This window comes from Mobula hypostoma, chromosome 8 (genome assembly GCF_963921235.1).
Source record: "Mobula hypostoma chromosome 8, sMobHyp1.1, whole genome shotgun sequence".
In the NCBI taxonomy this organism is placed as follows: domain Eukaryota; kingdom Metazoa; phylum Chordata; class Chondrichthyes; order Myliobatiformes; family Myliobatidae; genus Mobula; species Mobula hypostoma.
The window spans coordinates 64,981,159-64,997,289 of NC_086104.1; the positions used below are offsets into that span (position 1 = coordinate 64,981,159).

The 16,131-nt window shown below is 41.3% G+C and overlaps 1 protein-coding gene across 3 annotated transcripts in view; it reads left to right on the forward strand.

Moving 5' to 3' along the window:
- Positions 1-295: 295 nt before the first annotated feature.
- scaf8 (SR-related CTD-associated factor 8) overlaps positions 296-16,131 on the forward strand; it is a 237,750-nt gene continuing 221,914 nt past the window's right edge. For all 3 annotated transcript variants that reach the window (XR_010018938.1, XR_010018940.1, XM_063056008.1), the window contains exon 1: positions 296-1,333. Coding sequence is in view for 1 of the 3 variants with exons in the window: in XM_063056008.1 (XP_062912078.1) it covers positions 1,304-1,333 (30 nt within the window). In the remaining 2 variants the exon portion in view is untranslated. The remainder of the gene's footprint in view (positions 1,334-16,131) is intronic.

Genomic DNA, 16,131 nt, shown 5'->3' on the forward strand with positions numbered 1-16,131 from the left:
TCATTGTTGGAGAGGCTGGTTTTCATGATGCATTTTTTTTTCCACCACCACAATTCTCCTTCGAAGTTTCAGTTATGAATGGAGAATCCCCACCAAATGCTAACTTTTATAATGAAGCTAGACCACATGACCAAATTCCAAAGTAACGACAGCAGTAAATCAGCACCAAGATCTACCCGGACTCAAACCAATGGAGATAAACCATACTTTCAGGGAAGTTTTTCGTCTGGAAATGCCTGTTTGCTCTGTTGCAGGCAAAGACTCTGTGGTAACAACATGAGCCACACAGAGAGACAGACAGCATGGGCACAGGTCCTTCAGCCCAACTCGTCCATGCTGACCAATGTGCTCAGCTAAGCTTGTCTGGTCTCATTTGGTGGCGTTTGACCCATATCCCGCAAAACCATTCCTCTCGCTGAAATTCAGTACCATTGAAGTCAAAGGATTTAATTTTGAAGACGGTACAGACAACATACTGCTGCTGGTGTGCGCAACACCACCGAATGGAGGTGATTTTTCGAGCCCATATAGTCTTTCATCATATTTTAAAACACAGTTTCTAAATTACTGATACAGAAATGAATCAAAAAGAGACATTAGTTGTGACTTTGTATGCAGACGTATAAAGACCTCTGTTCATACTACACTCGATTGTCGTAGTGTACAAAAATGCAAGCTGCACTTCTGAGGGTAACGTTACGGGTGACATTAATTCAGACCCTCGTGTTTTACTGATCCCGTGAAAAGATATCCTGGTCAATTCCTCCCTTATTCAAAGTCACCGAAAAATACAGATTATTGGGTCGCTTATTCGTTTGAAAGTTGTGCGCGTCTGGCTGTGTTGTTCTCCCCGCTTCCCTGGAGGGCTTGCTGAGGGGCGAAAGGTGCTTGAAGACTCCTTCCTTTCAGAGGTCTAACCGCTGCCATGGCAAACTGCAGCCTACTTTGGAGGGCTGGGACGAAGTGTAGGACGAGGTGTGTCGCTCGATGTCGGCGCTGCGGAGGAAGGGAAGGCGGCGTTGCGCTTGCAGCCGCTCTCCGGTAGGTGTCTCTCGATGCGGGTTCGGGTGCGGGCGCGGGGCCGTGCGGACGCTCTGGCTCGCTGCGCCCGCCGCCATATTGGCTGCTTTGCTGCACCGCGGTGAGATGAGGGTGAAGCGCGGACGTTGCCGCATTTGACTCCGCGCCCGAAGTTCAGCTCCTGCCCCGGCCATCCGACTCCAGTGTACGAGCCCACACTTCCTTGCCTGCCTCCTCCCCCGTCTAATAGTCACCCGAACGGAGCGAGCGAAAACGCCGAGCCATGGAGGCCGTCAAAGCCTTTAATAACGAGGTCGGTATGAGCTGCAGTTGATGGGGAGGAAGGATGGGGGGGAGGTGTTTGACGACGGTTGGTGGCTCCGACCTCGGCCACAGGCCCCGCGGAGCGCGTCGCTGCGCCGCCGGGAGAGAGAAAAAAAATACAACAGCCCCCATGGTAGTAGCAGGCCGCGGCCTGGGTAGGAACGGCTGCCCTCTGTCACCACCTCCGCCCTCCTTATCAGGGACGCCGGGCCTCGCTTCTCCCCGTAACGGAAACGTGCTGCTGAGGCTGAGGACAGTACTGTGCTTCCAGTGAGCCCTCCGGGGAGAAGGGGTTTCGGGAGCCGTTAACGGCGCCTCCTTGCACAGGGCCTAATCTGCGCATTTACTTTGAGAGTGCTTCTCTTCCCCCCCCACCCCCAAACCCCGCGCTCGCATCCGCCGGCTGCCCGAGGAGAGGGCCGTCTCTTCGGCTGCCCCGCTCTGTTTCCGTGCAAGGAAGGGCCCTTCTGAACCCTGCAGCCCAAGTATTTGACTGACTTTTCTGCGCCTTCTGCTTTTATTCGCCGGTTTCAGGCACTGCTGTTCACTTAAAAGTTGCTGGAAGAACCGAGGAATATTGCATTTTTATCTTCGCTATTTTCGCGTGGTTTTGTAGCTACGAATAAATTAATTGTTAGAATTAATGGGCCTGTTTTGTGTTCTCAGCTCGGTGAGTGAGCAGAACATAACGGTAGATGGAAGATATTTGTCAAAGTATCAAAATTTAATTTGAAATTAAAGATGGAAGTTTTAAGAACATGTACGTCTGGAATTAATGTGGGGAAAGGTCGATGGACACTATCAGATAAAATAATTATTAGTACAGATTTGTGTATATTTCAAAGTTTAACTTTTTAAAAAGTTTAATCTTTATATGCTTTTCTCCCTCGTCAAGGAGATTGGAGAAACTGTTGGAGTGTTCTACACAAATTGACAACTTTAACAACTTTAGAAAGAAGTTCAAGGTCTTGTGTAACCTAACAGTAGGACCCCAGGCATGAACAGAATTTAATAATTACCTTAAGTTACCTTAGCTGAAGGTGGTAAACGTCTATGATCTTTATGATCTGTACAAGAAATGATTACTTGCCTTTGGTAGAAGGGGTAATAGTTTCTACAGTAAAACCCTGATGCTCCAGCACTCGTGGAACTAAGTTGCTGGACTAGCATTTTCTGGACTATTAGCTGTTTCTTTATAGTCCTGACGAAGGGTCTCGGCCTGAAACGTCGACTGCACCTCTTCCTATAGATGCTGCTTGGCCTGCTGCGTTCACCAGCAACTTTGATGTATGTAGCTGTTTCTTTAGTTAATATTAAATATCTACACACTAATTTCAATAATATACTTTTTTTACACTTTCTAATGATCCTGGTGTTTAAATAGAATGGGCAGTTATACAAGCACACTGGACTCTTGGCTTCTGTACATATTCTTGACACCAGATGTTCCAGACCCAAATCCCATCTTATGTCACATATCCAGCCCCATCTCTGGCTGCACACTCTGGTTGAATTGCTGACTTTGGCTTAGATTCTTTACTGATGTGTGAGCCATGTGCCAAAGCATCAGCATTTCTGAACAAATCAGTTGCTGGTTATTAGTTTTACTGTATTTGATTGTACTTGCATACCAATATTTCTGATTTACGACCACAATGGAATGACTTAACTGGGCAAAATGGTCATTGAAAAGTTGCAGTACATTGGAATATAGTGTAATCCAAAAGGAATAAGTTCTTTTGATTTTTCTTTTGAAATGAGTTCTGTAATGAGGCCACAAATCCTTTACAAAACTTTTGAGTATTGTCAGGGATTTGTGGCCTTACAGAATACATTTAAGTACATAAATCATAGTTAGTACACCTGTGATCTTGTGAGGCTGAATCATTAACAAGGTGTCTTACAACTTTCCATCACCCTGCCTGTTTGTGTAAATAATACACACATTTCTGGAAGTTTTGTAGCAAGTATTGAACATGAACATTAAGTGTATTCATCATCCATTGTGGGAGTAGATTCATTGATATGGAGTGCATCTGTTCTGGGGTTTTATTTTGATAATGGGCTCTTTTTGATGATTTTTTGGGAGTCCACATAGTTTATTTTTGAAATCTGGAGATTTTAATTCTTCCCTAGTGGCAGTATCCACGTTCATAGATGTCACTGATCCTTTCTTACCAACCTAGCCAATATCTCTGGGTACAGGGAGTGATTACAGAAGGGGTTCTTTTGTAGTGACTAATTAGGTCAACTATGCACAGATTTCTTGGCTAAAGTGGTTAGTTTGAACATCGTCATATGTTTGTTAGAATTTTATCATTTGTCATGCTTAAGTTTTTTTTGTGTTGAAACATTTATGATATAGTTTAGTATAATAACATAGCCATTTACATTATGTTTTTTTTTGATGATCGATCTTTCGGAGCAGTATACACATATATTGATATAATTGTTGAAGAAAGTGCAAAAATGGGTCTATCTATCAATTGCAAAAAGACAGAATGTATGATGATATCCAAAAAGAAGGAGAACCCTATCTGCAGGCTGAGAATAAACAGGAAAGACATAAAACAAGTACAGAACTTTTGCTACTTAGGAAGCTGGGTGACATCAGATGGCAGGTGCGACATGAACATCAAAAGAAGAATAGGGATGGCAAAAGATACTTTTACGAGAATGAAGAGTATAATGACCAATACTAAACTAGGCATGACAACCTGCCTCAGAGTACTGAAATGTTACATTTATCCAGTTATGTTATATGGCTCAGAATGTTGGACAATATCCAGTAACATGAGGAAACGAATATAGTCATACTTTATTGATCCCGAAGGAAAGTGGGTTTCGTTACAGTTGCACCAACCAAGAATAGAGTATAAATATAGCAATATAAAACCATAAATAATTAAATAATAATATGTAATTTATGCCATGAAATAAGTCCAGGACCAGCCTATGGGCTCAGGGTGTCTGACCCTCCAAGGGAGGAGTTGTAAAGTTTGATGGCCACAGGCAGGAATGACTTCCTGTAACGCTCAGTGTTGCATCTCGGTGGAATGAGTCTCTGGCTGAATGTACTCCTGTGCCCAATCAGTACATTATGTAGTGGATGGGAGACATTGTCCAAGATAGCATGCAACTTGGACAGCATCCTCTAACAAGGGTGTCATGAACAGACCAAACACAAAAAGAGAAATAATGTATGAGATCATGAAAAGGCAACGTAACTTCATTGGACATGTGATTAGGAAAGAGGAGTTAGAATGCACGGTAATTATGGGAAAGATTGAAGGGAAGGAAGCAAAAGGAAGACAAAGACAAATGATGATGGAGACAACAGCCAGGAAACTGGAAATGAATATCAATGAATTGATCCATTTGACCCGAAACAGGAGTGTGTGGGCCATGGCAGTCAAAGTTCAAACTGGGCATGGCACCTGATGATGATGATGATAATACGCAGATCTCTAGCAGACTGAATCTAGAAAGCAAAGGGTATAAGCGCTACAACAAAATTGAAATTTAATTTGAGTATTTCAATGGAAAGGGAAATTTTAATCATTCAGGTTCCTTGTGTTGCTTTATTTCATACACTTTGTAAAATGAAACCATATGACATTTCATATAAATCCAGTTTTGCGATATCTCAGTTTTTAAAATTTGTACAGGTGGTGTGGTATAAGCATGGTAAGATTTATTGCAGGCTGCACGTTCTTTTAAATTTGAAAAATGGGCTTAAAGCTTGCAACATGCGGTACATTGCCTCTAATTCAGAGGGATTGCTCTCCAAAAAAATCTTTCAAGATTGTTATTTTCAGTAACAGGACCTTTGACAAAAATGGCAAAATTAGTTTTTCTCATTTTGTGTTTATTTTTAGATAAATTAAGAGTGAATTTTGATTTTTTTTAAAAAATCTATCTATCTATTTATCTATCATTACACAGGGGCACACTGTAGTATGAAAAAGTTGCGAGTCAGATTAATCAGCAATAGAACAGTGCATATAATTTCTAAATAATCAGTGCAATTATATGTTCTCTGTAGCTTTCACACTGAGGAAGTTAAATATTTTGCAGCATCAATACTGTTTATTGGTGTTTCTGTACTGATAAATATTCTGTCCAGAATATTATCTGAGGTTAAGATATATTAACATCTGAAAGCATCCAAACTAGTGAATTGAGGATTCCCTGTACTGTGCTTGGTTAAGGTAGGTAAGTTGCGGCCACACTACACTAAATTAATTTTGGGACTTGCAAGAGAATGCTCTGACTTGATTTCTTTTTCCCTTTTACCAGGAAGTGTGTTGCATATGATATCAGTTTTGAGGATATTAATAAGGCCATTCCTCCCATCCAGCTTTGTTAATCTTCCATTTAACTTGTGTGTGATCTCTGTAGTTCATTGCTGTCACTGCTACCCTTACATCAGTAACTCACAATTTTGAAAATTTCAGTTGATCCTTCCTCAGTCTTTTAACATGAGTGGCAGTTCTAAACTTCCATTACTCTTTTATATCAACTGTGGAAGGTCTAGCTGTGAAATCCAGTGCTGCATTCTTAATAACACTTTAAGATTTATCTAATTTTTTAAGGTTGCTCCGTAGAGCTTTATTGAGTGCTTTGTGGAAATCTATCTAATTAAAATTCAGAGTCAGATATTTGTGATTTAGAAACTTCAATGGAGTTTATAGAGCTAGCCTAGTACTTCAGCAAAATCCATGCTTTATTTGTGCCCTATTGATTCATCCAACCACTTTGTCACTGGTAACTTTCTAATGACCACCAGCAGGCCAATAGGCTTATAATTTCTTGTTCATTCTGTCCTCTCTTTCCTATGTAAAGGAAAGGTACGTGGCATCCGGAGTTTCTCCGGTTAGTGGACGATTTCCCGCCACGCTTCTCTGACGTGGGGAATCACGTATGAGGCAAGTTACAGCAGTGGTTTGCCGTTGCCTTCTGCTGGGTGAGTTTCCAAAGAGATCGGCAGCTCGTAACCCAGCACGGATGGAAAGCATGCAGGGGAGCCGGCTGGATGGATCCAATGCTGATGCCACTACGCCACCAGCCAGGTCCTTTCCTATATAAAGAATGGTGAAATGCCAAATTCTTCTTTTCTGTGTGGGGGAGGGAGCAATTCCTGAATTACAAGAAATAAAAGTAGAAAAAAATATACCATTGTGGTGGAAGCCAGAAGTCCTGCTGATTTGTCTAGTAGTCTCATTGTTTTCTCCATTGCTATTAAACCTACTTTATCTGGTTTGATTCTCCACTCATCCACTGATGTAATTAGGCTTTTCTTTTAACCTGATTCTCTACTTGAGAAAATGGATACAAACTAGCTATTTGGTATGAGTATCATCTGATACATGGTTTTCATGTGTACTTCCAGTTCAATAATGGTCTTTCTAATTGACGAGAGTTGTTACAAAAGTGGGTCTTTTGCTCATTTGGAGTTGTGTGTAGTGCATTGCCTGGAATCTACGGAAGACCATTTGGCCCATCTGGCCCTTGTTGCCACTCATCCATTTTTCATATTCATCCATTCCTTCATCAGATACTTTTGTAGCTTACTGTTAAATGCATTGATGCTATTTGTGTTAAGTGTTCTCTGTGACTGTAGATTCCACGTTCTTGCCGTTCTTTGGGTTAAGGATTTTCTCTTAAAATCTTTATTGAATTATGACTTTTTAAACACTGATTCTCTTTGTTCCCTTTATAATGGGAACACTAAATCAGTGCACAAGTCTCTCAAGTGTATGCTGACGCAGGTTTGATATAAGTTTGACAAATCCAACTATTGGTTTGTTACCTATTGGAATTTTTTTTGTCAATGTTAGTGCACCTTCAGTATTTAAGGCCTTGCTTTACAAATCTGTATCTTCTCAATTGTCCCTACCAATTGGTACCACTTCACACCAGTATTGAATTGAGTCTGCCAATTTTATCCCTTTTCTGGAGTACTAATGTTATCTTGATTTATTTCATGGAACTGCGCTTCATTGGCAAGGTTATTTACTTGTCATCCTAAACTTGCTTAGCCTGTTGAAGACAGTTAAGAATCACAGTGATAGGTTTGGAGTAAGATCTATGGATTCACTGGGGTAAGACATTGTAGATTTCTTTCCCTAAAGAATATTAGTGAAACATTTTTTTGGCAGCAGTCCAGTAATTATTAATAGTTTTTGACTTCTGAAATTTCATTTTAACTGAATTCTAATTCCATTGCTGTTGTGAGCTATAAACTTGGGTATCTGAGTTAGTAATCCAGCTTCTGGATTATTGGTCCAGTAACAACTGCTGTGTGTTACCATTTGTATTTTGTTCAACTTTCTTTTTATAAATGGCAGTCAATCTTTATCTGCACTGTCCACTCCTTCCCAAGCCCAATTATTTTAATGTCAGCTGCAAAATTTGAAACAACATTCCTATTTGCTATTCTAAATTGTTACCAAATGACAGTGTCGTGCCACAGAATCTCATGGAATTTGCCAGCGTGCTTAGCTGGCTATGTCCCAACTAAACGTGCTTTGCCATAATTAAGAGAGGATTTATCTACAATAATCTTATCAAGCAGTTTTCAAAATTACAAGACACAGTAATTTTAAGAATTGAATTTAATTGATCTTCAACTGCAGATTATTCATATTTTCAGTTTCTGGCTGTTTTCCTTTGAGTCTTTAAGTGTCTGTTATCTTTCCTACCATCCATTTTTGCTTTTGGGTTCAAATAAAGGAATTATTTTGATTATTCATCTGCACCGACTTAAAGATGACATCCACATGAACTTGGTCTTGCATCAAATGGGTCTTTGAACCTTGGTTCTTATATCTACTTTTTTTGCTATAGTCAGTTCCTGTATCATCTTCCATAATTTACTTTAGCTACATCTAAAATGTTGATTTGTAATCGATTCATCTCCCTTTCTTGTATCAAATTGTATCATGTTATTGTCTCTGGCTGGCTTGTGGTTCATTGCTAATATGGTCCTGTCTCCTCATGGTTCAAAAAGGCATTCCCAATGCACTGAAGAAGTTAAATCTTTGGAACTTGATCTGTCAGTTTCTCCACTCTGAGTTTTGAAATCTCTCTGCTGTAGTCTGTTTCTGCAACAAGCTTCACTGTAACTTTATTTGCTACTTTATCACTGATTACTGGTCTTGGGCAACTTCTGATGTTTTGTGTCTGTAGGGAATCCTCTTTTCTATTTATTTCTCGTGTCAATGTTGCTGATTCCTCTTTCCAAATTCAGAGTGAATTCAGAGTTAATATCTTGATATATTGGTGAGCTGTTTTGACAAATACACATTTCCAGTTAAAGGAGATTTGATGCATTACCTAAAATTAATGTTCATCAGAAAGTATCAGAATAAACCATTTAGATCATAAGACCTAGGAGCAGAATTAGGCCATTTCACCCATCAACTCTGCCCCACTATTCCATCATGGCTGATTTATTAACCCTCTTATTACCCTATTACCTACTCCTCTAGCCTTTGACACCCTGACTATGATTTTTCTGCTATTCAAGGTAATAAAGCAAAAGTAAATATAAGATGTGCTTAGAGGACATAGTTTCACATTGCTATAACATTTCAGAACACTTCAATATATAGTGGCTATCTATATATGCAAGTGTAAAAGCCATTTTGTCCAATTTCATAAATGATCATTTATTTTGAAGAAAGGAATCATAGCTAAAGCACAAGAATTATTCTCTGAATGGACCATAAAGTCATTGACTATTCATCACAACTCTGAGGTTTTCCCATTTAAAGAATAGGATTTCTGCTAATGCGGTGTTCCCTAATTATGGTAGACTATCAGTCCAGATTACATACTTATATTCTGTAAAGTTGTGCAATCAAGTACTGCTTTTTCACAATTTTCTGAAATGGCAAAGAGCGCATCTAACAGTTTACTTGATCTGAAGTAAAGTGAATATTTGAAGATACTGGAATTCTGTTGAAGATATGTTAGTAAATCTTAAGGGGTAGACTTTAGCCTAGGGTATTGCAAAATAAGAATTCTAATTGTATTTTTTCTCCTTTCTGAGCTATTATTGGGGTGGAAGTGGAATAAATTCAATGACACGTTAGACTTCAAGGCATTATTAGGAAGGAGAAAGGTGTGTTGAAAGGGGATTCAATTTTGAGTAAACTAAACCACTTGAATGTAAACCTTTGGCTGCTTAATTTTCTTCATTCTAAGTGCACACTCTCTCTGGAGTTTTTATTTGTAATACTTTTGTTGAATTTTGTGTTGTAAAATTGTAGGCTGTGAACAAGAAATACAGATGAATTTATGACTCAGTTTTGTATAGTGTAAGGATAAAAAATGGCCTACTTATTCTTGTTTCCCTCTCTCTTATGGTAATATCCCCATTTATGAAGCCATTTATTCCAAACTACTGTATATTCAAAAATTGAAGGTCATTTCCTAGTACCTTGTCACCTCTCCATTCATCTTTGAATTTTTGCAGTTGTAAGACTACAGATTGATACAAATTGTTCATGGAGTATGTACATAAAGCTAGTGTATCTACTGAGTGTCACTGCTAGCAGTAAGGACTAGGAATTATTGTTTACTACCCCCTTTTTGGCCTTGTGACTAGAAAGTATGTTGTACCTACTTTAGTGCTCTGATTTAAGTGTATGCTGGCAATTGAATCTGGGTGGTATGATTTGTAGTTTGATGAAAGATTCACTTCATGATTAAGAGTAAATAAAATTTTAAACCTATGCACAATTGGAATTAAAATTAAAGTATAGTAATATTACCACTGGTACATAGTAAATATAATCTATTGTTCACATGACAATGTATTGTTATGGTTTTAATCTCTTGTTGTATTTGATGCTAGTATGTCAGAGGAAGCATGGGAATCTGGGTCTAGGAATATCAAATGGAGTATGGGAATTGGGCCCCCAGCATCTCAGATGCTGGACCATTGAGATTTCCAAACAATGGGTAGTGCTTTATCTCAATTTAAATTGAAAGCTGACAGAGTTGCATTTAAATGCACTTTTTTGATGTTCTGTATTCACTTCCATGCCATAACACTTAAGGCTATCAAAATAACTGTGTAGACTTAGTTAGTTTTTCTAAGAATGACCAGAATGTATTCTGTCAAGTTTAGGAAGGCAGGAATATCTTTGGCCTCAAAGCAATCTAACAGTGATTATCGAGAAATGATATTGGGGACCCATGGGAAAAAGAAAAAGTAGGTCTGAACAAATATTTTATTGGCCATGCCATTTGGTGGAATATTTTATCATCTAAATTGACCAATAGGCACCAGAATGCAGCTTGAATAGTGGTGAGAAGAAACCTTGTAGAGTGGTTCTTTCAGTTTGTTTGCTATCTTTGTGGTGGGATTTGGTTGGGTTTGCCTTTGCAGAAGATGTTGAGAGAGATACATTTGTCCAGTTCACTGCTAATAGCTTGATAATGCACATTCTATACTTGAAGTGTCATAGAACATAGAATAGTACAGCACATTACAGGCCCTTCAACCCACAATGTTGTGCTGACCCTCAAACCCTGCCTCCCATATACCCCCCCCCACCTTAAATTCCTCCATATACCTGTCTAGTAGTCTCTTAAACTTCATGAGTGTATCTGCCTCCACCACGGACTCAGGCAGTGCATTCCACGCACCAACCACTCTCTGAGTAAAGAACCTTCCTCTAATATCCCCCTTGAACTTCCCATCCCTTACCTTAAAGCCATGTCCTCTTGTATTGAGCAGTGGTGCCTTGGGGAAGAGGCAATGGCTATCCACTCTATCTATTCCTCTTATTATCTTGTACACCTCTATCATGTCTCCTCTCATCCTCCTCCTCTCCAAAGAGTAAAGCCTTAGCTCCCTTAATCTCTGATCATAATGCATACTCTCTAAACCAGGCAGCATTCTGGTAAATTTCCTCTTTACCTTTTCCAATGCTTCCACATCCTTCCTATAGTGAGGCGACCAGAACTGGACACAGTACTCCAAATGTGGCCTAACCAGAGTTTTATAGTGCTGCATCATTACCTCGCGACTCTTAAACTCTATCCCTCGACTTATGAAAGCTAACACCACATAAGCTTTCTTAACTACCCTATCTACCTGTGAGGCAACTTTCAGGGATCTGTGGACATGTACCCCCAGATCCCTCTGCTCCTCCACACTACCAAGTATCCTGCCATTTACTTTGTACTCTGCCTTGGAATTTGTCCTTCCAAAGTGTACCACCTCACACTTCTCCGGTTGAATTCCATCTGCCACTTCTCAGCCCACTTCTGCATCCTATCAATGTCTCTCTGCAATCTTTGACAATCCTCTACACTATCTACAACACCACCAACCTTTGTGTCGTCTGCAAACTTGCCAACCCACCCCTCTACCCCCAAATCCAGGTCGTTAATAAAAATCACGAAAAGTAGATGTCCCAGAACAGATCCTTGTGGGACACCACTAGTCACAATCCTCCAATCTGAATGTACTCCCTCCACCACCACCCTCTGCCTTCTGCAGGCAAGCCAATTCTGAATTCACCTGGCCAAAGTTCCCTGGATCCCATGCCTTCTGACTTCCTGAATAAGCCTACCGTGTGAAACCTTGTCAATGCCTTACTAAAATCCATATAGATCACATCCACTGCACTACCGTCATCTACATGCCTGGTCACCACCTCAAAGAACTCTATCAGGCTTGTTAGACATGATCTGCCCTTCACAAAGCCATGCTGACTGTCCCTGATCAGACCATGATTCTCTAAATGCCCAGAGATCCTATCTCTAAGAACCTTTTCTAACAGCTTTCCTGCCACGGACGTAAGGCTCACTGGTCTATAAGTACCCGGACTATCCGTACTACCTTTTTTGAACAAGGGGACAACATTCGCCTCCCTCCAATCCTCCGGTACCATTCCCATGGACAATGAGGACATAAAGATCCTAGCCAGAGGCTCAGCAATCTCTTCCCTCACCTCGTGGAGCAGCCTGGGGAATATTCCGTCAGGCCCTGGGGACTTATCCATCCTAATGTATTTTAACAACTCCCAACACCTCCTCTCCCTTAATATCAACATGCTCTGGAACATCAACCTCACTCATATTGTCCTCGCCATCATCAAGTTCCCTCTCATTGGTGAATACTGAAGAGAAATATTCATTGAGGACCTCGCTCACGTCCACAGCCTCCAGGCACATCTTCCCACCTTTATCTCTAATCGGTCCTACCTTCACTCCTGTCATCCTTTTTCTCCTTCACATAATTGAAGAATGCCTTGGGGTTTTCCTTTACCCTACTCGCCAAGGCCTTCTCATGCCCCCTTCTTGCTCTTCTCAGCCCGTTCTTAAGCTCCTTTCTTGCTTCCCTATATTCCTCAATAGACCCATCTGATCCTTGCTTCCTAAACCTCATGTATGCTGCCTCCTTCCACCTGACTAGTTTTTCCACCTCACTTGTCACCCATGGTTCCTTCGCCCTACCATTATCTTCCTCACCGGGACAAATCTATCCCTAACATCCTGCAAGAGATCTCTAAACATTGACCACATGGCCATAGTACATTTCCCTGCAAAAACATCATCCCAATTCACACCCGCAAGTTCTAGCCTTATAGCCTCATAATTTGCCCTTCCCCAATTAAAAATTTTCCTGTCCTCTCTGATTCTGTCCTTTTCCATGATAATGCTAAAGGCCAGGGAGCGGTGGTCACTGTCTCCCAGATGCTCCCCCACTGAGATATCTGTGACCTGACCCGGTTCATTGCCTAATACTAGATCTAATATGGCATTCCCCCAGTCGGCCTGTCCGCATACTGTGACAGGAATCCGTCCTGGACACACTTAACAAACTCTGCCCCACCTAAACCCTTGGAACTAATCAGGTGCCAATCAATATTAGGGAAGTTAAAGTCACCCATGATAACAGCCCTGTTATTTTTGCACCTTTCCAAAATCTGCCTCCCAATCTGCTCCTCAGTATCTCTGCTGCTACCAGGGGGCCTATAGAATACCCCCAGTAGAGTAACTGCTCCCTTCCTGTTCCTGACTTCCAACCATACTGACTCAAAAGAGGTTCCTGCTATATTACCCACCCTTTCTGTAGCTGTAATAGTATCCCTGACCAGTAATGCCACCCCTCCTCCCCTTTTCTGCCCTCTCTATCCCTTTTAAAGCACTGAAATCCAGGAATATTGAGAATCCATATTGAAAATTCATGTACCAGGGAACTTTCATGGTTGTTGTCAGTATGTCACTCGAAGTTAATGAACTTAATGGATGAGGATTTGTGGTCCACCTGAAGCTTCCTGATCTTCCAATTGAAAGCTATATATGGTTCCATAACAGACTGTGTTGACTGCTATGGATTGGCAAGGTACTTGATCCAGGTCATTGCATAGGACTTTTCTTGTACAAAATGCATTGAAAGATGGAACTAATTTCATGTTTATACTGTGAGAAGTGTGTTTGGAGCTGTTGACTTGTTAGCCTTATAAATAATACCTTGCCTGATTTTCAAATAGAAGTAATAATTCAATGGAATTCTAATCTACATCCAGATTATTGCAATTGGAAAAACTTTAAATAGAGTCATAGCACTAAGCACAGAAAGGCCCTTCAGCCCATCTTGTCCATGCCAAATTGTTGTTCTGCCTAGTCCTATCGACCCACACGTGGAACATAGCCCTCCTCTTCTCTGAAATGGAACCCGCATTCACTCTTTCCTCTGGCAGGTCATTCCACACTAACATAACACACTGCGTAAAGAAGATCCTCCTTAGATTCCTCTTAAATATCTCACCTTTCACCTTTCACTTTTAACCTATGACCTCTAGTTCTAGTTTCACCTAACCCAAGAGGGAAAAGCCTGCTCACATTAACCCTATCTATACCCCTCAATTTTATATACCACTATCAAATCTTCCCTGGTTAGAAACATAGAAAATCTACAGCACAATACAAGCCCTTCGGCCCACAAAGCTGTGCTGAACATGTCCTTACCTTAGAACTACCTAGGCTTACCCATAGCCCTCTATTTTTCGGAGCTCCATGTATCCATACAGGAGTCTCTTAAATGACCCTACCGTTTCCGCCTCCACCACCGCCACTGGCAGCCCATTCCACGCACTCACCACTCTCTGCATTAGAAAAAAACAACAAACAAACAAACAAACTTACCCCTGACATCTCCTCTGTACCTACTTCCAAGCACCTTAAAACTATGCCCTCTCATGCTAGCCATTACATTCCTGGGGAGAAGCCTCTGACTATCCACACGATCAATGCCTCTCATTATCTTGAACACCTCTATCTTGTTTTCCTATATTCCAGGGACTAAAGTCCTGTCAACTTTTCCCTATAAGTCAGCTCCTCAAGTCCTGGCAATATCCTTGTAAATTTTCTCTACACTCTTCCATCTTAATAATATTTTTCCTGTTGGTAGGTGAGCAGAACTGAACACAATACTCCAGGTTTGGTCTCAGTAACATTTCATACAACTTCAACATCACATCCCAAATCCTATACTCAGGACAACATGCACTGCCCTTCCTTCAACTTGCCTGGTAACCACTTTGGAAAAGCTGTTTGGTTAAACATGACCTACCGCGAACAAAGCTATTATTAACTTTCTCTCATTAATCCCTGTCTATCCAATTACTTAGAAATCTGGTCCCTTAGAATACCTCCCAATAATTTACCCACTGCCAAACTCACTGGCCTACAACTTATTTTTAGCCTTTCTTGAAAATGGAGCAACATCAGCTATCCTCCAGTCCTCTGATGCCTCCCCTGTGCCATCGGATGTTTGAAATACCTCTGCCAGGGTTCAGTCCTCTGGCGGCTCCCCTGTGCCATTGCATGTTTTAAATACCTCTGCCAGGGTTCAGTCCTCTGGCGGCTCCCCTGTGCCATCGCATGTTTTAAATACCTCTGCCAGGGTTCAGTCCTCTGGCGCCTCCCCTGTGCCATTGCATGTTTTAAATACCTCTGCCAGGGTTCAGTCTTCTGGTGCCATCGCATGTTTTAAATACCTCTGCCAGGGTTCAGTCCTCTGGCGCCTCCCCTGGTACCATCGGATGTTTTAAATTCCTCTGCCAGGGTTCAGTCCTCTGGCGCCTCCCCAGGTGCCATTGGATGTTTTAAATACCTCTGCCAGGGTTCAGTCCTCTGGCGGCTCCCCTGTGCCATTGCATGTTTTAAATACCTCTGCCAGGGTTCAGTCCTCTGGCGCCTCCCCTGGTGCCATCGGATGTTTTAAATTCCTCTGCCAGGGTTCAGTCCTCTGGCGGCTCCCCTGGTGCCATCGGATGTTTTAAATTCCTCTGCCAGGGTTCAGTCCTCTGGCGTCTCCCCTGGTGCCATCGGATGTTTTAAATTCCTTTGCCAGGGCTCCTGCATTTCTGAGCAAGCTGTCTGCAAGGCCCAAGGGACAGCTTGTCAGGTCCTAGGGATTTATCCATCCAGATTTTCCTTGACAGTAAGCATCTCCCCTTCTGTAATCCATGTAATGTGAATGACCTCACTGTTTTTTGCTTCAGAAGGACTAAGTGTAGATGCAGAAAATCTCCACATTGTCTTTTGGCTCCACACTAGATGACCACGCTGATCCTCAAGTGGAACAGTTTTGTCTCTTGCTATCCTTTTGTTCTTAATATACAGTATATGTAGATGCCCTTGGATTTCTTCTGCACCTTGTCTACCAGAACAATCTCTTGTCGTCTTTAAGCCCTGCTGATTTCTCTCTTTAGTGTTCTCGCAATTCATTATTCTTTGCATTCCTTGAGTCCCTCA